Source organism: Hirundo rustica, chromosome 4, assembly GCF_015227805.2.
Source record: "Hirundo rustica isolate bHirRus1 chromosome 4, bHirRus1.pri.v3, whole genome shotgun sequence".
NCBI lineage: Eukaryota > Metazoa > Chordata > Aves > Passeriformes > Hirundinidae > Hirundo > Hirundo rustica.
In genome coordinates this window covers 6,121,419-6,143,740 of record NC_053453.1, presented here as the reverse complement: position 1 = coordinate 6,143,740, position 22,322 = coordinate 6,121,419, and the positions used below count along the sequence as shown (strand labels likewise).

The 22,322-nt window shown below is 46.8% G+C and overlaps 1 protein-coding gene and 1 long non-coding RNA gene across 3 annotated transcripts in view; both read left to right on the top strand.

The window, feature by feature from the left end:
• The first annotated feature begins 127 nt into the window (after positions 1-127).
• Positions 128-8,795, top strand: LOC120751535 (uncharacterized). Of its 2 annotated transcripts, XR_005700464.1 has the most exons (4): positions 128-362; positions 4,166-4,271; positions 4,759-5,403; positions 7,338-8,795. It is a non-coding gene; the product is annotated as an uncharacterized LOC120751535 (long non-coding RNA). The 2 variants fall into 2 exon arrangements; XR_005700463.1 differs by lacking the exon at positions 7,338-8,795 and having other exon boundaries at positions 4,759-6,572.
• Positions 8,796-10,664: 1,869 nt separating this feature from the next.
• Positions 10,665-22,322, top strand: part of CCDC3 (coiled-coil domain containing 3) — a 34,868-nt gene continuing 23,210 nt past the window's right edge. The window contains exons 1-2 of the mRNA XM_040063501.1: positions 10,665-11,068; positions 12,064-12,238. Of these exons, the coding sequence (XP_039919435.1) occupies positions 10,665-11,068; positions 12,064-12,238 (579 nt within the window). The remainder of the gene's footprint in view (positions 11,069-12,063; positions 12,239-22,322) is intronic.

Sequence of the window (22,322 nt, the reverse complement as noted above, 5' to 3'; positions counted from 1 at the left end):
GGTGAAGGGGAGGAATGCATCACACTTAAAAACAGCAAAGAAAAAAATATCTTTCACAGCTGTTTCTAGCAGCTGAGATATATTTAATCCAAACTAGAGATTACCATGCACCTCTGTGGAAGAGACATTCCCATTCCCCCTGTGGTTGTTATCACCTGTGTAGCAGACAGGGCTCGGAGATGAATTTAGCAGCAAACTCATGGTGAGAGGCTAGAGGGCTGCAATGGGAATGCTGTGAGCAAGTGACTTTGTGCTCTTATTCCCAGAAATTCCTGCTATGGATTGACTCTCCAAGTAAGGTGGACAACTTCTTTGGGCTGTCTACATTACGAATGCCACTTCTAAGTGCTTCAGGACCTCAGGTATGCCTTTGTCTGGCTCCAGCAAGCCTCTACAGCAGGGTTTTTAGCAGGGTATCTGCAAAAAGCAGCTCTTCTCTAACTGTTGCATTGGAGATGAGATGAGCAGAGAAGGTCTCTCCCTTCTCTCTCTCTCTGTCTCAGTGCTACGTGCGCATAGATGCAAATGAGTAATGGTAAATCTTCAGTAGCACAAGAACTCCTGCTGTCTCTTCAGGGCGCTGAGCCATGAGCAGCAGTTTGGAATGTGCCCTCCTAGTGAGCACTTATGCTTTATCTTCACTGCTCAGTGTGCAAATGTCCTGAAATCCCATCCTTGAATCTGTAAGGGTTTGAGAGGCAGAACTATAAACACCTGTATGGACTTTCCTGTGGTGCTTGTCTCCATGTTATCTGAGTGCCATGAACAAGTTAATGGATGTGAAATGCCTTTATAGAGTAAGAAGCTGGTGCCCATGTGACCTACCAGGCTTGGCATTTTTGTCCCCAAATCTTATCCTTCCAGTCAATCTCCTTCTCCATCCTCATGTTTCAGCCAGATATGAAAGTCTTGCCTCTACTCAAAGGAGAACAGTCTCCTAGACAAGAGGAAGAAAAGGAAAAAAAAAAAAAAAAAAAAAAAAAGGCATTAGTCTTTAGACTACCCTGGTGAAAAAAGCATTGAAATCTTTTTTTACAGAAATCTCATCCAAGATAAGCATGCAAAATGTGATATTTCAGCCCAAACAATTAATGCAACCCAAGGAGGAGGCAGGCAGCTCTGCTGACAGGCAAATCCAGCAAATCATTTGCTTTGGCTGCTGCTGCTGGACCTTGTAACCCTCACTGGCTCCAACAGCACCTGTTTTGTACGTGTGTCACCAGCCCCTGAAATGGTGGCCAGGGAACAGCTGTCCTGGCCTAATGGGAATTAGCCAGCCTTGCACTGGCTGCTGCATGTGTGCAAATGCAACGATCCCTGCACAGCAGCACGGCCATCAGTCTCTGCCACTGGGTCCTCAGCAGTTGTGTGGGTGAGTTTCAGCAGAGGCAGGTTCTGGAGTTGTTTCCTCCGCCTTTGCAATTCTGGTGGTGTGTGTGAGCATCTCACTGCTAAGGAATTTGGGAACAGGACTAAATTACCAATAGAAACCCATCAGCAGCCTTGTCCTCATCACAAGCATTCGAGTGAATCCTTCACGAATGTTAGTGGCATTGCTGACCCAGCTCTGGGGAAAAGAAATTCCCCAGAGCCAAGAGGACAGTCCTGCTCAGCACCAAGCCAGCTGATTGCCATGAGAAGAGAAGGAATCTCTGTGAGGGAGCTGGATCAGAGCCCATTTCACTGCCTTGATGATGTGCTTGGGTTAACTCACTGGGTTAAGTGCAGCCTTTTTATCCTTTGCGAAGGGTAATTTCTAAAACCCAAAGAAACCTCCTGTACAATGGTGGGGGGATGTGCTTTCATGTCAGCTGCTCTGTGGATAGAGCTCTATTCTACAGCATACCAGAGGAGACCTACTTAAGGCAGAAAAATACAAAGCCCATATGCTAATAGAGCAGGGCCTTGAACTATTTTGTGGATTTTTTCTAGGTGGTTTGATGCCCTCTCAGCAGCAGTTAAAGAGAGAAATGTGATGCGTGGTGGTTGGGAAACAGGTGGTTCATGGGGAGTGGACACATCTCAAGTGCGTGTTGCTGGAAGTTGGTATGAGGGATGTGACCCTGCACTCTCAGGGACACAGCTTATAAGGCCACCCCAGACAGGACAATTCACCTCTTTCCTCTTGGTCCTTCATTTAAAATGGCCCAGAAATTGAACTAGGTGTGAGAATGACCATGAGAAAAAAGGTGGTTTGGGGGTGATGATGGGGCAGGCACAGCAGCCCTCTGGCTCCAGGAGGGTCAGGAGCACGGGGAGCAGCTGAGAGAGGGCATGAGGCAGGGCATGGCACTCAGGCTAAGCCCAGCTTTCTGCAGGACAAGAGGCAATGCAAGCTGGCCAGTGTGAGAGTAAAGGCTGCTGTTACAGAAGGTCTGACAGCTCCTGTGGGGATGTACAGGTTTCTCTGATGGGACACCTCCAGTTGGTGGCCATGTAAAAAAATAAAACAGTTTAGGGTTCTCACTGTTCTTTTTTTTTTTTTTTCCTTCCTTTCTTGTCCTTATTCCTCTAGTTTTACCATATACTGTTCAATTAGTTAACATAATTCCTTCATTTGCTCCTTCTTCCTTAATATTTTCCTTGACAAGCTCGTTCCCTTACTACCCTTTTCTTCCTGTCCTGAGTTTCTTTCTCCCACTTCCTCTGCCTTTTCCCCACCATTTTTAGGTTTCTCTTGGGCTCTGCATCCCTGTGTCTGCCTCATCCCTCATTATTTCCTACCCCTTCATCTGTGGGACTTCCTGGGGTGCAGGAGCACTTCTAACCCTGTGGAAGTCTAATCTATCACTCAGTAATCTGTGCTGCCTTGCCCCTCTTTGCCACAGGTCTCCTCCTCCAGATGTGCATGCACATCTGTACACGAGGCACACACAGCTCCAGAGCCAGGAGACTGAAGTTCAAGTAGACCCAGTTCAAGGAAATGCCACCTTCAGTGGGATTCCCCACTCCAAATCCAGAGCTCCTTGGGTGCTGAATGAGACATGGGATGCAAAGCAGTTGTTTTCCTTACCCTGTCCCAAGAAAAATAATCGGGTACTCCATTGATTAGTGCAGTTTGAGAGAAGAGAATTGTGCTGAAAATTAAGCATCTGTTAGTTTATAATGGAAAAGATTAACAACAACAACAAAAAAGTGCTTTAAATTATATAGAGGTGTTCTGTAATAGAACTGTCATATACCATGAGACAACTTTACTGGAAAGAACGTCTATAATGAGAAACAAATCACACTGACCTTTGCTATAGGGCTTGAAAGCAGGTTTCTTTGGGGTTGTGTGGACTCATTTGCCCTCCAGCAGTGGAAGAATTAAGATGTTATGTTTAACATAAACAAGAGAGGTTTAATCCCAAATCCTTGTGGGAGAGCACTTTGTGTTCTCTTGAAAGTTCAGTAATTCCATAAGCAAGATGGACAGTTGGGTTATTTTAGACTCAATGAAAGCAGGGGAGGGATAGAAGGGACGTCAAAGGGAATTAACTCATCAGAGTAAGAACCCAGTTGTGAGAACTGAGCAGAGAGTGAGTTCAATTGCATTAACTGTACAGGGTGCCAAGGTCTCTCACTATAAGATGCCCTTTCCCAGTTTTTGTTCTCTCCAGCCAAACTGCAAGAGAAATGTTCATCTGGGTGGGATCATCCCAAGCCGGGGCTGGGCAGCCTCCTGTGCACAAGTGCCCACTGCTGTTCAGACAGTAATAGCATGAGAGTAATGATTCTCATTTCCATTTGGGCTTGACACAAGACCCTCTGAGAGCAGGTGCTGGTTTCTGAGTGATGAAGGAAGGAGGGCTGCACAGCGACGGTTGTTGTCTCTGATGACATCTCTGCTGGATCTACCTGCACACCTTCTCTGCACTCACAAAGACAGAGTGGGCTTTGTTTGGCAGCATCTTGGCCCTTTTGAAAGGCAACCCCTTCCACAGGTCTGGTGTGTCCTGCTTCTCTTCTGCTGGGGCCACAGAGACGGGTCAGCCCCAGCAATTTTTTACCACTTAGCACGCTAAACTCACTTTAGAAAAAGACTGTGTCAAATATTCCCTCCAGCTGCAATTCAAAACCTGAAGAAAATTCAACTTCCTGGAAACATAAGAGCGACAAGATATAAATCCAGAAAACTTGAGCAAAGACAAAACATTTTACATCTCTATCTTTTTATTTCCAGACAAGAAGCCAGAGTCCTACAATATGACTGTTACTTTAGAACTTAGATATGTAAGCACCCCTTTCTTCATCACTCTCCTGTGATCCTGCAGCTGAAGAGAATCAATGTGAGTGACTAGGTGCTGGAGGGATTATTTCCCTGGCCCAAAACCAGGCCAGAATTGCCTTCACTTGATAAGTGAAGCTTGGATTGAGGGGCAAGTTGTACTTTGCCAATACAGTTTTTCTTCAGGAGCGACCAATGAAAATTGTTCCATACTTGTGTAATGCTAGCTAGCAGAATAATTGTGGTTCTTGGATAAAAGTGCAGAAAACCAAATAGATGTGGCGGTGCTGCTCTCTCCCTGGCTCTTTGGAGACCAGGCTTTATGATCCTGAGTTCATCTCTGGTGTCTGCTGAAGAAAAGAATGTTAAAAATCTGGGGCAATCAAGCTACAATAATGTCTGGTCATCCTGTCACCAAGTAAAGGAAAGTGTATTCAATTTACTCAAGGGAGTACTTGATTATTGGATTATAAATGCCAAAGCTGGGCAAGAATTTCTAATAAGAGGGTTGTGTTTTTTTGTTTTTTTTTTTTTTTTTTTCCACATAGAGGACAACAGCCTGACATGAACCTATGGATTGAATCTGAAGCCGGGCAGATCAAAAGGGGAAAAAGCATAAGATATTAGCATTGGAACAGCTGACCAAGGGATCACCTATCTTCTCTTCCAGATGAGATTTTAAAGTGAGAATTGTGTGTCTTCCACTTTCTTCTTCTAAATTTAGTAATGATCATGACACAGGAGTCCCTGGGTGACATCATCACTGCGGACAGATTAGACTTTCCTAACGATCCCCCTGCCTTTAAAACATTGGATGCTTAAAAAGTGCACTTACCTGAGCCAGGGCTCACCCCAGGGACAGGGGAATTACATGGCTTTATTCCCTTCTCCCCAGCTGTGGGATTGCTCTGTTTGGATATCTTTCCCACCGCCAGTTGTGTCAGTGGTATGTGTTATGCGGATGTGTGTCTACTGGGAGCTACGTTCAGACAGCACATTTCACACTGATTTATGAACAGACTCATGAGTGCAACAGCTCCTGGCCTCTGCTGACTTGGGCTGGAATCAGCTTGCATGTTGTTGCTATTCTTGTTCTTGGACCTGCAGTCACGGCTCACGAACCAGATGCTGCAGAAATGCGGAGCCGAGGAAGTCCTTGCTCAGAGCTCTTCTGTAAACAGAGGGTGGAGGAGGTAGGTAGCCAAGGGAATCCAGGGAAAAAATGGGAGGTAAACATGCTCAGTCATGATGAGGGGGAAAAGGACTGGGTGTGGTAATAGGTTGGATAGGCAGTGGTGGGCCAAGGCTGGGTGTGCTCAGGAAAAGATGCTGCAGGACTCCAGGCATGAGACAAAAAAGCATCTTTGTTGTGTGAATGGCAGGAAAGGGAGAACGTCTGGGAGAGGCTACAGGGAAAGTGTCGACACAACCTGGAGAATAGAGAGGGAAGTCTAAAGTGAGGATGTCATTTAGGTTGTAAATCCAAGTGATGGATAAGAGAAAAAGTGCCCCTCCAGACATGAGGGGTCTGAGATGAGGACCAGATGTCTCCAGATGTCAGGGAGCCAAGCTAATTTGGAAGTTTCAGTAGCAGAACACAGCTAACAGGATAGAGGTCCACATCCAAAGGAAACTGCATTTGACTTGGTGAGCTTTGTCAGAGATCGGGGCAGAGGGAAAGGAGAGCAGGACGCAGTGACCACAGTGAGGGCAGAATGGAGAAGGGAGATTGGTCTCAAACTGAGAGTAGGTTTATATTAAACTCTTACTGAGAGATGATGAGGCACTGGAACAGGTTGCCCAGAGGAGCTGTGGATGCCCCATCCCTGGGAGTGTTCAACGTGAGGTTGGACGGGACTTTGAGCAATCTGGCCTAGTGTAAGGTGTCCCTGCCCATCTCAGGGGGGTTGGAACCAGGGAATTTTTAAGGTCCCTTCCAACCCAAGCCATTCTATAGTTCTGTGAAGATGGACAGGGAAAAGGGTAAAGGCCAAAAGGGCCAAGAAAGATACAGTGAAGGTATAGCCAAAGATCTCCATCTATACCAACTACCTGATCCTTCCACTCACTTTTCCATTTGAATTCTAATTGATATTACAGAAAGTCTTTTTACTGCTGTGCATAAAATAAATCTTTCCAAACTCTTTGAGATAACAGTTTATTCCCAGCTGATCCCCAAGGACAGGTCCAATTTCTTTGTGGTCATGATTACTCTTCAAAAGGAAGAAAACATGAAGAACCATGGCCAGGGAATGTGTTGGGATTTTTTAATAGGAATCAGCCCTGTATTGGTACAAAAATAGTTAAATACAATGGACCAAATGTCAGACTATGAGAAGAATGACTCAGATTAGAGGAGCATTGGTAGAAGAAGCTAACAAAAACATCTCTTCCTGTGGGGACACTAGCACAGCCAAATACTCGTCTTTGTAGGTCACTCGGCTTAAAGAGCGGTGGGCGGGGGGGAAAAATCTGGGTTTGATATTTTGTACCCTGGACTACAAAGGAATCACTGCAGAAATATAAATAAAAACCAGCTAGGCTGAGGTTTCAGATCACCTACACACATCAGAAGGGGAGCCAGACTGAGCACTGTGCTCTCCTGTTTGATACCTGGACTAATGCTCAGCTCAGCCAATACTTTAGAGGCAAAGAGAGAGCAGAGCAATATTTTATTAAAAGGTTTCAATCACCCACATTGCCACAGAAACAGAAAGAAAATTACATAGCCCAGGGGGAGAAAACTTTGATTTAAATATCTGTAAAAATGTGTGGAAATAAAGGGAAGAGCTCCTGCCTGGGAAAATCATGAGCCTGTCTCAAAGTCTACAAGACTATCTAAGCAGAGGAAGTGAATGAATAACTGTGGCACATGCATGGGTGGCTGAAAGAGCAGCCTGAGCAGTAATTGGCTCTATTGGTGCTCCTCTGATTAGCTGGTTTTGGCTACAGCACTTGTCAGACCCACGCTGAGTTCACAGTACAAAAGTATTCACACTGCACTGAAGAATGTCTCAGATCAGCCGGTGGATCCCTGCAGAGAAACAGCAAATGCAGATGTGAAGGATGCAGTCTCCAGGGAGGGCTTTAAATCCTTACTTCATGTCACTAATTCCTCCTTATCTAGACTGGAGGAGAAAGGACTCCTGGAATGGCTTCAGATGCTCCTGTTACTTTTCACTACCTCAGAAATGAAGGAAGAGAGAAGAAAATTGATGATGCTTCTATGCAGAGTAATTTAGGAATAAAATCACAATTATCACTGAATGTAAGTGGTTTGAGCTCTTTACCAAAATACTCATCTGAGAGCTGCTAATGAACTGAAACAGCAAAGGGATCAGCTTGTTGGTATGGGAAGGAAAGGTTACACACTGATAAATCTCCAGAGAGACTCCTGACAGGGAGAGGTCTCAGCTGGGCACATGTCACAGAGGGCACGGGAGAAGATGGGTCACCTCATGTCCTTACAGTGACAATGGGCACAGCATCAGCAAACATGAACAGAAGAGACCAAGGAAATCAGGCACTTCCAAGTGAGAAGTGTTTTTATGTGTAGACTTGAACACCTACCGTGTCTGCTCCAGAATTATGGCTAAGACCCCCTTTCTGAAGTCAGCCCATGGATGCCTGCTACATCCTCAAAATACTGACATGACCGCTCTGCAGAATGACAGAGAAATTCCACAGAACATTAATTATTTGCATCCATACTCTGGTAATCACCACCAAAAAGCAATTTGGAGAGCATCAGCCAGCATCAGAGTATGCCAACAAATGCTATTGTGTTTTCTGAGCTGGCTCACTGATTCAAACACTCTGGTCAAATATAAGTAGTTTAGGCTATTAATAGTAGCATTAAGGAAAGACTTTCTTTTTCTACTTGTGAGCTGCCTGTCCTTTTGCACCCTGTCCTCCCTACCATAAATTATGTTATGTTGTATGGTGGCTAAACGAAATGTGAGGAACAGCAGAACAGGTCACAGCTTAGATCAGGTATTTCCAGAGTGGCTTGAGGACACTTTACCATTATTTACTTGCAACACACAATGAACAGAGATGGAGTTTAAATGTGAGGCTTTTTCTACCCAGAAGATATCAATCTTGTATGTATACACAAAGGAAATAGCAACTGTGTTTCACACAAGCTGAGAATTTGGTTCCCAGGACAAAACCAACCAACGTATAATGACAAACATCTCTTCAGCTTCTTGGGGCTCTGCCTCCAAAATAATGGCACTAAAGTAATAAAACACTCACATGTTGCTGCCCACACTGAACACAAGATTCGATTGGCTGAAGCTGCCAGGCTCTGACACCAGTCATGTCATGGAAATGGACATGAACAGACATGGAGAGACCACCTTGGATGGGCTGAACATCTCTTCCACCTCTTCTCCCTTTGCCAGGATCTCAAGAAACCATTTCTCAATAGAAACCTGAGGCTCATATCAAAGCCTCCATTTACACTGGATTGCACAAAATGCCTCCAAAACTGTCTCAGCTTTAGCTGAAGTTAACATTAGTCTCAAATCCTTGTTTTACTCTTTACTTTTTTTTTTCTTTTCTTTTTTTTTTTAATATAAAACCTACTGAAAGAGACTCTGAAACCTTCTCAACCACACTTTTGTCCCTTCAGGTTCCAAAGCAAAAAGCAGTTTTTCCTAATGGTTAATATTAAAAAAATACTAAGCTTGTTGGTCTTTTGGGATTTCTTGAGGGTATTTTCTTAAAAAAAATCAAAATTGTCTTTTAAACATTTTTCCTGAAAATTGGAAGCAATATGTTAATCTTTGAGAAACAGGGAAAAAAACTTAGAAAAACTCTGTCATTCTGAAATATTTTATAGAAAAAAAAAAATCAAAATCTGTTTCTCTTTTAGCAAGAATCAACTTGGCTGTTCATGCATAAAGCTATGATGAAATATATTGTAGCATCTTGCCATCATGAAATATGGATACTACTTTGTTAAACTCTTCAGCACACAGATGAGACTGGTGAAACTATTCCAGAGGAAGACACTTGTCACTGAAAATGCTTTGTCTCACTATTATAAAGTTGACTCAGCATTATGCAATTGATGATTCATTATTTTGCACATTATTTTGAACCCCAGTCCTGCACAAGGACCCTCCTATACCAGCTGCAGCATGAAGATGGAACAAAGAGGCACCTTCTGCTTCCCAGAGCTCCTAGTCCTTGTAGAGGACTGGAGAGGCAGATGGAGGGTGAGATTAGAGGAACCAGTCAGGACATGCTGCCAGACTTTGAGTAACCTCTACAGCCAGGGAGAGATTTAACTGGAGACTCTGTCTCCATCACATTCATCAAAAAAAAAAAAGCTCCAAAAGATTTTAAACCCATCCCTGACTTATTATTCCAAGCGAGATCAGATGTGGGAAAAGGAGAATACTGAAATAGAAAGAGGCTGTTGGAGTCTGTGAGTGGTGCAAGGCCCCCAGGGATCCTCGGGAGAAGCTCCACAGCAGTATGTATGTGGGGAGAGGGTCAGTCTTAAGCTATCTGCCAAAAAGCTGGAGAAGCCCTGAGCTGCATCAGACTGTTCTAGGATGAAGCAGTGGGAAGTCAAAATATATTGAGATTGGGCTTTTTACTTTTACCTTGCTCACCAGATGTATTTTGGAAAATGATTGCAGGCTGCTAGGAAGAGCTGGTCTCCTACACTTGCACGTTTTTCTCCAGCCTCACATGAAGTGGGAGAAGTGGATGACTAGAATTACAAGTTTCTACACAAACACATCTTAAGTTTCCCACGATTTTCTTTCCTAGGGGAGCTGTGCACAGTCCCCTGCTCCACTGGGACCTTTGAACTTCCAAAACCCTACAAGCCACACCTTCACCTTCCAAAGCCTTGGGTGCCACCAAGTGCTCACCCGGGGTCCAGGGAGGGTCTGACAGCAGCTGCCCTCGCCCCGGAGTGTGCCTGCCTCTCCCATCTCTGCTCTTCTACATCTTTGCAGTCTCCGTCCTGTCCACCTCTTCCCTTTGCTTCCTCCTCTTCGCAATTCTGCCTTTGCATCCTTCCCTCCCCTTTGTATCCCTCCCTTTTCACCTCCCCCTTTGCACCTCTCTCACTTACATCCCTCCCCTTTGCCTCTGCCCCTTTCGCATCTCTGCCTTTTCCCATCCCTCCCCTCTGCATCTCTGCTCCTCGCCTCTCTGCCCCCGCGCACCCCCTGCCCCTCGACCCTCTGCATCTTCTCCCCTTCTCCCCCCAGGCTGCTCTGCTCTCAGCCCTCCGGGCATCTGCCCCTGGCTCCCTCCACTCCTCCCTCCCTCCCTCCCCTTCGCACCCTCGCCCCTTCGCATCTCCGCCTCGCTGCCTCCCTGCGCTCTCGCCCGGCCGCGGTGCCCCGCAGCCCCCGGGGCAGCCCGCAGCTCCTCCGGGCCGTGCTGCCCCCGTCTCCAAGCCCCGGCGCTCCCCTGCGCGCCCGCGATGCCGGTGCCGGTGCCGGGGCTGGCGCTGGCGCTGGTGCTGGCGCTGGGGGCCCGGCCGGGCGGCGGGGCCGGCTGCCAGCTGCCGGCGGAGTGGCGGCCGCTCAGCGAGGGCTGCCGCGCCGAGCTGGCCGCGATCATCGTGTACGCGCGGGTGCTGGCGCTGCACCCCGACCCCTACGGCGCCTACAACTACCTGCCCTGGCAGAGGGGCCCCCCCGGCGGCCCCCAGCAGGGAGCGGGGGACCTCTTCTATTCGGCCGAGATCGAGCTGCTGTGCGACCAGGCGTGGGGCAGCATGCTGGAGGTGCCCGCGGGCTCCCGCCTCAACCTCACCGGCCTCGGCTACTTCTCCTGCCACTCGCACACCGTCATGCAGGGCTACTCTTATTTCTTCTTCCTCCGGTGAGTGCCGGGGTCGGGGGCCGCGGGGAGGGGTTGGGGTGTCGCATCCAGGCTCCGGGGCGTCCCCGCGGGCGGGGGCCGCGCTCCCGTCCCGTCCCGTCCCTGCCCGGAGCGTTCGCTCCGTCCCGATGCCGCTCTCCGCGCAGCGCCTTCTTCGCGCTTCCACCCACAGTTTCACAGGGAAAGGAAAACCCGAAACACCAAACTGCAATGGTATGCTAACATTATCGGCCAGCACATGCACGGGGAGCTGCTGTTGAGTAGCTCGTGGGTGCTGCTGCTTTTGTTTTTACGGCGGGACGGTCAGAGAACTGGAGAGAGACCAGCGCCTGTTTGCCGAATTTTGGCATGGGAGTTCAAAACCCATCCCCAAATACTCACCCGATAGCTTTCCATCGACTCTCCTGAGTCCCAGCCAAACCTTGACTTTGGGCTCATCGAAAGAGTAAGAAAATAAACCACAATGTGGGAACAGAGCCATCACCGTGACCTTTCAATTAAAGAGCATTTGTGAAATATTGCTCAGTGGCTCGTTTTGAAATACTTGGTGTATTCTTACACTGGGTGTGTAACAAAACTAATTTTGATGCTGTCTAGGGCTTAGTCTGCAGCAACACCTTTAAACACATTTTATTGACACCAGTTATTTATTGACTGCTCGAAGGAGTACTTAAACTCTGGGCTCAAGGACAAAGTGATGCAAATTTAGCAGAAACTTTGGCCCAAAATACAGATTTGCCTCCTTCGTGGGGTTTCACAGGTGTCTGCAGCGTGGAAGGAGCCTGTTTTGTCCTTACTGCTGCTGTCTGATCCAGTCCTTGTGGTGGAAATTGTCATTTTGGTGACTTACGCGCCAGGAGAGCTGAGAGCCACTTGCCAGATAAAAGTTTGTGTGACTTTTTGTTGAGCCAGGCTGAAGTGTGACAGGTGACTTCTGCAGGAGAGAGATTGCTGTTCGTTCTCACGGTGGGCTGCCCTTGCAATCTGTGTTCCAGAATGGATGAGAACTACATCCTCCTGCCACATGGAGTCAACTTCCAGGAGGCGATTTTCCCTGATACCCAGGAGAACAGAAGGATGTTTGCCAGCCTTTTCCAGTTTTCAAACTGCTCTCAGGCACAGCATGTGTTGAGCTTCTCCAGTGACTGGGAGATTCAAGAGGACAACCGGGTAAGGGATTCATTTTCTTTCCAGTGCTTGTTTTCAAAGTGGGTGGAGGCATTCCCATGTCCTTTGTGAACACATGTATATGAACGCAGAGCAGCACGTCCCTGATTTCCCTGTTTCTTTGCCTGTATCACTAGCAAAGTAACACACTGGTGAGGAAATATTAAACTGTTTTCAAAGCTGGCCTCTGTGTTAACCTCTTTAGCTTCCTGTGGACCTGAGCTAAGCTTGGTATCAACTTCTTCATGAGCAATAGGTTGAAAATAGTGTTATTTGTGATCCTGTCCCCCCCCCTCATTTTTAAATTTCAGCTGAAGCCTTCAGAGTACATCTTTGCTTTTGAACTTCTGTGTTCATCTCATGTAGTGAGAGCAGTGCCTGGACCATGTCAGACTGTAAGGGATTATCCTTGCCTGACTCCACATAACAGCATAAACATCTATTGAACTAATCACCCTGAGCTGCCTTTGTAGCAGCTGGGGGAAAATAGACTCTTGAGGGCACGTTTCATGTGAGCCATGAGAGCAGGGTTCCTCTGAGTGATGTCAGCACTTATTTCTGAACAAGACAGATGAAGTGTCTCTTTCTCCTTTCAAGGAAGGCCACAGAAAGCAGTTCACCCTCTAGGTGATCCTCCCTTAAGGACGCATGGAAAGTCCAAAGATGCCCACTGTTGATGGCTTCTGAGCCCCTTTATGCGTTTGCAGTGTGTGTAATAAATGCAGGGTTTTAATAAATGCTTATTTGGCAGAGAGGAGCAACCTGTTGTCACGTGTGTGCCTATTCTGGATGTCCATATACTTTTGAAAAAGTGGAACTTGGAGAGCTGTTTTAGTGCCAAACCTTGTTTTGTGAGGCTGGTGGTTTCCCCTGGTAGCTGAGAACATTCTAAGCACCTCTCTAGGTCAGGACGGACAGGACAGGTGTCATTGCTTGTGTCTTCTGTGGATTCACCCAAGGCGTGATGTTTATGTGTGACAGCAGATGTATGAGTGGCTTGTTTGGGAGATGGATGCAGGGAATTCAGTAGCTGGCTGAGCCTTTTCCTTTCACCACCTGGCCAAATGCCAGCATACAAAATTTGAGCTGCTTTGTGGCCATCTGGCCAGTGACACAGCTCCTCTCCTTGGGATGACCCGTGAGCAAGAGTTTTCTTGATGCTGATATTTTGGGGAGGGAGTGTGGAATAGTGCTGTTACAATATATGTGTGGGAACAGCAGCAGAAATTGATGTTTAATAGGAAATGAATTATCCTACAAATATATTGCAGAGCTGTAACCCTGTCTGGACAAGAAGGGGGAGGTGGAGAGCCCTGGTCCCAGCCCTGCCTCCCCCCTCCCACCCCCGCTGCTCCCCAGTGCCACAAGCAACACACTTGGCAAGTAAAGGTGCTGCAGCTGCCAAATCCACAGATTTTTGTCCAGGGGAGCAAGGTGGCATTGGGGGACTACCAGATCCAAACAGATCCCGTGTCTGCTTGTGATGCCTCTGCACAGTTTATTTTGTCATGCTGAGCTAAATGTAGGAGATCTTGATGGGCTGGTGCTCGTTGATGCCAGCAGTGAATCTCACCGGTCGGCTTTAATGGAAATCACCAGGCAGAAATCCCCAGGGTAAGTTGGGACAACCCTCAGCACATGTATCAAAAGTGCATTTCAGCTGTTGCACTCTGACCCACGCAGCTGTGAGCAGAGCTGGGGGGATTAGAGCTGCTGGTCCCACAGACAGGGGCCAGGGGCTTTATGTGCTTCAACCCCCACCCATCCAGTGAACAAATTCAGCACAACTGATGGACACTTTGTCTCGCCTTCATAATGAAAAGTAAAAGCTTCCTCTGCACCAGTTAAAAATAGTTGGGGCTGACTGTGCTCCCATTCAGCTCCTGCATCTGTGTTTGCCCAGCCGAGCGCCGGCTCCCGGCGCCTGCGTGCCCCAGCCTGGGAAAGGGATGACATTTCTGGCTGCTGCAATATGAGGAATTTGTTCCTCAGCTCTTCCCAGGTACAGCTTTTTTTAGTGTTTCCCTCCTCTCTCTGCCTTGTTACGTGCAGTCGTGGCTTTCCCAATTGTCACCGTGTCTGCTCACATCCCGTCACAGTGTGAACAATTTCCATTTCCAAATGTGCTCGGCTGAGCTGCCCCATGCTGGCTCCTAAGCTGAAATGTGTGGTGTGTGCCAGCTTCATGGCACAGACAGTGAACACAGAGCATTATTCTTGAAGTTTTTGAAAAAGAACCTCTTTGGGAGCCTGGCTACATCCAAAGAGGGGGGTTCTGTGATGGTGTCAAGTTGGGAAGAGCTTGGACAGAGAGGGAAAGGGTTGTCTGATGAGGCTCATACTGTAGTGAGGAGTCAGGGGTCTCACTAGCTGCTGTGTGCTGACATAAATTACTTAAAATACATCATGGATGTTTTGTGCACTCAGAGATGAGAGGTGGAAATGTTGAGACATTCAGAGCAGAAGGGATGAAAGTCTCATTCCAGGAGTTCATAGGTAGGGTCCTGCCTCCAGGTGTTGGAACAACTGCATGCAGAGACTACTTAAAAAGCAACAGGCCCGAGGAAATCTGGAATAAAGGAATGATGAAATTTTCTGTTTACAGCCAAATCTCATACTCTGAAAATCTTTTGGAATCCTGCTCTTGATATATTTCTGGGGCGAACACTTTAAGGGAGACTTTAAGAGTGCTAGAAGCATGTGCAGTTGCAATAGATAATTTGTGTTTGCAGCTCTGGGATGCTCAGCCTGAGTGTGAGAAAATCCCATGATGGATGAGTGTCTTTGCCTCCAGTAATACTACTCCAAGCAAGAGGTCCCTTCTGCAGGGTGTGCTTGAGCTGGCCAAGGAGAAGGTGACCCAAAAGAGGCCACTGACATGTTGTTCTCCTGCTTGGCCTCTTCTGTCTGCTTGCATGCAGGCAGCCTTGTCTGGGCAGCCCAAAGGGTGAAATGAGGAAAACACTGACAGTTCCTTTTCCTCCTTCCAGCAAATGTGTCTGATGGTGCAAAAGAGAGCAAAGAGATGTGCAGGAACTTTTTGATGCACTGGGATGTGTCTTTTCCATCATGGTAAAATGCTTTTAATTTTTGGAGAGCCCCATGGTGTGTGATGAAAAGAGGTCAGACCCACGGCACATCTCGTTGAGTATAATACTTTCCTCATCCTGGGCCTGCTGCTTTTGCTGTAAGCTAATTCCAGCTGAATTTTTAAGCCCCTTGCAGTCTGGGCTAAGAGCCAAATACTGCTTTCCATAGTTTTCCAATAACCCCACAGTCTCATAATTTCACTTAGGAGCTTGTTCTGGCCATTTCAGAGCACAATGGTAGCTCCTGCCGTTGTTTCTTTAGGCACTTGCATTTTGGCCTCCACGTTTGCAGAGGCAAATACCAGTGTGGCTTCATTTTGACTTTTTGTCTCAGCCCCCTAGTAATGTTTGCAGATCTCTTGCTTTACTCCAGCTCGTTGTTGCAGTAGTTTCCACAAGGTTGTTTCTAAAACCAAAGGAGGATGCAGCACGTTGGGATTGAAATCTAGCCCCCCCTGCAGAGTTTCATCATTTTAATGCAAATCTAGGAGCTGTAATTTCTCCTTCTGGCCTTCTGCAGGTTTGTGTGATCTCATAAAGAGGATCTTGTTGCTTTGTCTGCACACAAGGGATTGCACGAGAAGTGACTTGAGGTCTGGTGTCAATAAGGACAGTAGAAATTTCTAGCAGCACTTTTAGTTATTATTCAGAGGGGTTTTGTCAACGGGTTGAACTGGTTTTGTCAACAGGTTGGTAAGGAATGTGTTCTTTGACCCCCTGCCCCTTACGTGTGCATAAGGGTTGCAAAATGACATCACAACAAGGGTCTGGTGTCAAGGTGTCAGCCCAACTGTGAGCAACTGTGAGAGCACTGAGATAAAGTCTGCGGAAATTAACGAGTCCAATAACTTCAATTTAGCTCAGAGATTGCAGCAGGAGATCATACCTTTTATTAAGCCTCTCTCCTTGCATTGACTCAAGCAGCAGAGCCACAAACACACTGTTACCTCAATTGATTTAAATGAATGGACTTGCCTTCTGAGAGACCTCCAGAGCTTTATCTGGGTAATAATAGAGCTTTTATGAGAGTAGTCAGTGCCCCAAATAAAATGCAAGGTAATTAGTGGGTTAGCCTGGCAGTCTGCAAATATCTGTTTATTATCTTTGGGTTTGGATCTTCCTCTCTGGTGGCACCATGGCTGCTGTAATAGAATAATGACCTGACTGGGACACCTGGAAGACTTTGGAGCAGGTAAAAAGGGAACTAGATAAGAAAAGCAACATAACTGCATAAATGACCTTGCCATTACTGTGCAAAGCAAAAATTAAATTACATTCTTGCTCTGTGGAAGTAGAGGAAATGCTTTCAAAATTATCTGTATTTTAGCAACTCCTGTGTGCATGGACCGGGAGCCACTGGGTTGGGTGAATCTCTGAGCCCATCTGTGGGCAGCTGGTCCCAGCCTGTCTCTTCCCTGGTGCTCTCAAACAGGTGAATGGTAGAGGGTCTCAGCTGGTGACACTTCACAGTACCACGAGGACACAAGCCACAGAGAAACCGTCACTTGTACTAAAGCTCTTTGCCCACCAGAGAAGGGCTTGTTCACATGATGTTTGCTATGGGGACTTGTTTTGATCCATCTCCCAGGCGACAAGCCCCCAGAGAGGGGGAAGAAAGAAGGAAAGCTGGGGAAATCCCCACAAGTTTTCAGACCACTCTGATTTTGGAAGTGATTAAATAGTATCATGTCCTGAGATCTAGAGCCTGAGCTGCCTTGGATGCAAGGGCCAGGGGTTTTCTTGTGGTGCCTGAGATGGACATTGCTGATGCCAAAAGTAACCCTGCTCTGTGAGTTTTGCAAATCCTGGCCACTAGGAAAAATAAGCTGATAACTGTGTTGTCCATGTTAGCCCCAAAATTAAAATGAAAAAGTAATGTATTTTATCTCTTATTAAAGTTAAGAGTTTCTGTTCTTGCAGGGCTCCCTCTCCGCTCTGAGTGCTGGGAGATGAATTTCAAGACTGGAAAATGCTGGTTCTGGAGTTCAGAGCCAGGAGTTTTAGGAGAAGAAGCAGTCTGAAAAAAAAGCAGGTAGCAGCCTGACTTGGTGGAGACAGTTCTCTTTAATTCCAATCTACTGAGTTTTTGTGTTTGCTTGTGGCATTCTCCCTTCTCTTGTCTTAAGGCACTAGGGAAACACAAAATAATCTCAGTTAAAAACAGTGCTACGTGGCAAGGGCAAAAAGACCTCGAAATAGAATTAAAGTGAGGTCCAATATCTAGAGGTTTGAAAATCTTCTTTTACATGTGGTTTCTTGCCCTGCCATTGGTTGGAGGAGTTGTTTCTCCATGAGCATGATAGAAAGTGCCATCACTTCTGGGTTGTTTTCATAGAGATTTACAGCTCTTTTGTTTTCCTCCCAGAAACCCACCCAGGGTGTACCCTCTCCCTGTGATCTGTGTTTAATTTGAGTACATGTAAGCAATCTCAGATGAAATGGAGAACTGCTGACAAGTGTCTGGGGCAAGGGAAGATCACGAGACAATTGATACATTTGGGTAACATCCCCAGGAGCCTTTTGGCACAGAAATGGCATTGATTCTTTTCCAAATCTTCACACCCAGGCTGTGGTAGGGGACTCTTAGACTTCTAATTGGCATATCCCTATTAGTTTTCTATCTTTCCACATGCACACAGGCTGATAAAATGCAGAGTAAAAGATCAAAAAGGAATACACAATACCCTTACCTACAGGAGGTTTCCATTGCATATGGTCTTTCTCATATTTATAACACCCAGAAGGTGTTCTGAGCTGTACTTCCCAGGAGGAAAAGGGGGAAATATCTCTGTTTTTCTGTTGTTTCTTAGAGGCACATTATTTCTGTTGGGGGTATGTTGGCTCATTTTCCTACACAATGCAGAAGGGATGACCTGATGTACTGTGGGAGCCTTGGATTTGGTATCATTTGTGAACAGTCAGAATTTGGGATTGAAAATGGAGCTTTTCCCCACTCATCTGAACTCTTGTCCCCCATGGCAGCCGTGCTGGTGGGGAGGTGCAGAGGTGACACCCCCACTTAGCACCCTCCTGGTACCGACAGGGGAGCCCCAAAGAGTGCCACAGCTCCTGGTGAGCGTGCCTGGACCAACTTGCTGCCTACCAGGCAGTGCAGATTACTCCAGAGCACGGTTCTCTGTAACTGCGTCTCAGGAACATCTAAGTACATAATATCCTTAAAAATATCCAGTTTCCAGCTCACTGAGCAAGGAAATGCCGAGACAACCAGGGGTATGTGTGTGTGTATGTACCGCTGCCTCCTCGAAGGGTGAAGCAGCAATCCTTCCAGGAACTGGCAGGGAAGGGAGACCCACATGGCTCCAGGCTGCTTTTAATTATCCGGAGTCACACTTTAGTGAAGTTCTGCCAAACGCTCAAAATCATTCCATATTTTGTGGCACAAGTCTATCTGCTGCTGTACTTGAACTTGGTGGTGGACAAGCATCTGACCCCAGCCCCAGGACTCCTTTTGGGTTCTCCATCTGGCTGGTGGCCATGGAGGTGGTTGATGGTTGTAGGCTAAGTTCTGCATGTTGAGAGACACAAAGGTGGGGCTGAAGGGACCCTGTTGTCCCTCCCCTTTTTCAGATCCAAGGCTGTCTGCAGGGATGACATACCCTTGGGCTTTCCAGCCCAGACATGGTTGAAAGACTTGCAGTGCTGGATTTGTGATGCCAGGCACAAATCCTGCTGCAGTGCTTTCTTAGCTGGATGAAGAGCATTTTGGGAGCCCCTGACCTTTGGAAGTCTCTTAGCCAAGGGCCAAGGCACTGTGTAGGTGGGAGAGGTGGGACTTTCACTGAGCTGGTCATGTTCCCTCTATGCTAACACAGAAGTGGCTGAGGGGGGTGATACCTCCCTCGGGGGGGGGTGGGCAGTGGGAAGGTTGAAGCCCACCCTGAGTGTCCACATGTGAAGGTGGGCTGGGAATTGCAGCATTGTAATGAGTGGTGGACCTCTCATCCATCCCCTCTGAAGATGACACTGCCATGGGAAAAGTGGCAACTAGGAAACATGAGGAGGTTGACTTCAGCCCACTGTCTCCTCTCCTGTGTGTGAGTGATGCCTCTGCTTCCCTGCCCTCCTGTTCACGGCCTCCCCAGAGTGGGAAAGTGAGAAGGGACATCCCACCACATGTAGACTGTGAAAGGTGCAGGGAGAGGGTTGGTGGGGATCTGGGCTGTGCAGAGTGGTGCAAGGCAATGGATGCTTGAAAGGGCTTGTGTCCACAGCCAAATCCCCTTCCTCAACAGAGGTTTGTGTGCTCAAGGTGCTCCCCAGATACCTGGGACATGTTCTCCAAGGAGAAGAGTTGAGGCTGGAGTTCTTAAGGTGGATGTATCATCTTAACTAACCCAAAACAGAATGTGCAGTTCAAAGAAGCAGTTCATGGTTTTTTTTGGATCCAGTCATGCTTACAAGTCATACTTGTCCCATGACATTTCAGTCTCAGAGGGTGGTGGTACCGACTTTCCCTGGGAGCCACTGAAAGATGCTCACACCTGAGTCCTGGCATCCTGCTCACAGTAACCACTGGAGGTATCCCAGTGCTTTTGACTGGGTCGGGAGCAGGAGGGGGAAGCAAACATCAGAGCTGGTTGCACATGGCTCTTCACCTGTTTGGATTTTCCTAGACCTTGTTTTGAATCAGCTCTTGGGGAATACCTTCAGAATGAGTCTCTGGCGAGGTTTCTGGAACAAGATCTGCCAAAATTAATGAGGGAGGTACACATGTTATGTGTGGTTCAACCCAGTTACAGGAGCAACCACACCCTTCTAGAAAGTCTGTGTGTCTGTAGATGAGTTGAGTGGGGTTTGTGTGCAAATTGATACTTTGTGTTGGTCAGCAGGTGGAAAGGATGATTCACGTAGATCAGAAGTCCTGGACCAGGGTCTGTCCTTGATGAACATGATGCTCCTGCAGGCACTGGGGGCAGACCTGTCCTTTAGTTGATTTGATGGCTCCAGTTGACCTTGAACTCAGGGAAAGTATTTTCTTTCAATTTCTCTCTTTCTTCTGACCCACTAGTGAGATACAGAAAAAAAGGACCAAAACATTTATTAAAATCAATGGCCACCAAAATCCAGTGGGCAGCTGGCGGACAGGACATCTGTGATGCTGCCGGTAACAAGATCAGCCATTGTGGCTTGAAGGGAGATAAGATCTTTTACTTTGGGACATATTTTCTCCCAGCCCATGCATTTTGATGTTTATTTTCACAAACGACAGGCCAAGTTGGCTCTGAGGCAGCAGGAGTTCGAGTCCCGAATGGAAGCTGCAGACGGAGCCTTTTAAAGCCGGTCCTGCCTCCGCCAGCCAAGTACCTTTCCAAATTCCCCTGGAGAAGTGTCCTTGCCCTGTTGTGCTCTGCCAGGAGCAGCCATGTGGTGCCAGGCTTGGCCTGGCCACTGGCCCTGGCAGCACTCAGCCCCTTGCAGCAACTAATATGAAGTGACAAACCAAAGTGCCTGGTTTCGAGGGACAGGGAGCATACGGTTTTGGTGGACCAATTGCAGCTGGTTTCTGATCAAATCATTGCAGGTGCCTCTGGCAGCTGACGCAGTGACTGCCTCCTTTTGCTGCCCCAGTCTGTCAATTTTTTTTTGGAACAACGCTGCTGCAACTGTTAGTCAAGTTATCTGTGAAAGGAATGACAGCAGGGAAAAATGCACTGAAGGAGAAGCAAGTTTTCCTGACACTGTAAAATACAAAAGGAAAATAATATGGCTAAACAGCCAGGTCTGAATATCTGCCCAAAAAACTTAAGAGCAAGCAAGGAAAAAAAAATTTCCTGAGATCTGAAAGAGCTTAATGGACTTTTTCTGCAATATTTTTGCATTTCCTAGATCAGGAAGGAACCAGTAGCAACTGCAAGGGAGAATATTGGCACAATGTTTTATATTGAGACAAGATGTGGGACTAAAATGGAAGCTGGTATTTACATGCTGTTATCCTCAAACTGACCCATCTTCTTCATTATGCAGGGGCAGCTGGAGAACTATTTCCATTCTGCCAAGGTAAAACCAAGGCAAAACCAAGGCAGGTGTGTTGGGCTCTGTATCCCAGTCCAGTGGAGACAATTCTTCTTGGTCCTGGATTCATGGCCTCTGGGATTAGAAATAACTGTCTGATTTTTTTTTTTTTCTTTTTTTTTCTTCAGTAAACTTAATTGTCAAAGTCCTGTGCCCTTCCCCTCCAATGACTTCCAGCCTTATTGCACAGGTAGTGCTGTACTTTGAGTAGGGATTTTTCTTCAGGTGGGTGACACATGAGCAGGTGGGGTTTGGTTGTTTATTCAAATGGAGCATGTTGGTGGTATGAAGTCTGGCTTCCTCCTTCAGGTGGATGATGTCTCATATCCTCTTAATTTCCTCAAAATGCAATGAGTTTATTGCCTTCATTTGTCTTTGCTGTACACCCATTTGAGAGCATAATTGTTTGTTTGGCTCTCTTTTTGTATTTCCAGGGCCTTTAAATAGGGTAGAAATGCAAATATGTTCTTCTGGATGTTGTTTATTAGATTTTTTTTATTGTGGAAAGTTATTTAATTGCTTAACTGGATGGTGGCTGGGGAGAGAAAAGTGGGAAAGTCAAAGTGGGGGAATGGCTTGTGACAATGGCTCAGCATAAGAATAGAAATTCAGATGCTTTAAGTCCTAATTTCCTTTACATGGGGAAAGAAAGTAATCCAGTTTCAGAGCCTTTGAAGCAAAGACACAGCAGCCACATCCACTCAAAATGCTCCATTTTGTTGCAGAGTGAGGAAGCTGTTTTCCACCTTTGAAGGAACATCCTTGGGTGCAGTAATGAGGAAGGGTCTTAGTCACAGTAACCACAGGACACCTCTGTTACATCCCTGCTCATACTTTAAAAGAGCTCTGAGGTCTGTGTTGGTTGAGAGAGAGTTTATTCATGTTCTGTAAAAATTGTCTTAAGTGAGAATCTCTGTGTACATGGCTTATCTGGGGGGAAGAAACTAACTTGATCTGTAAGTAGC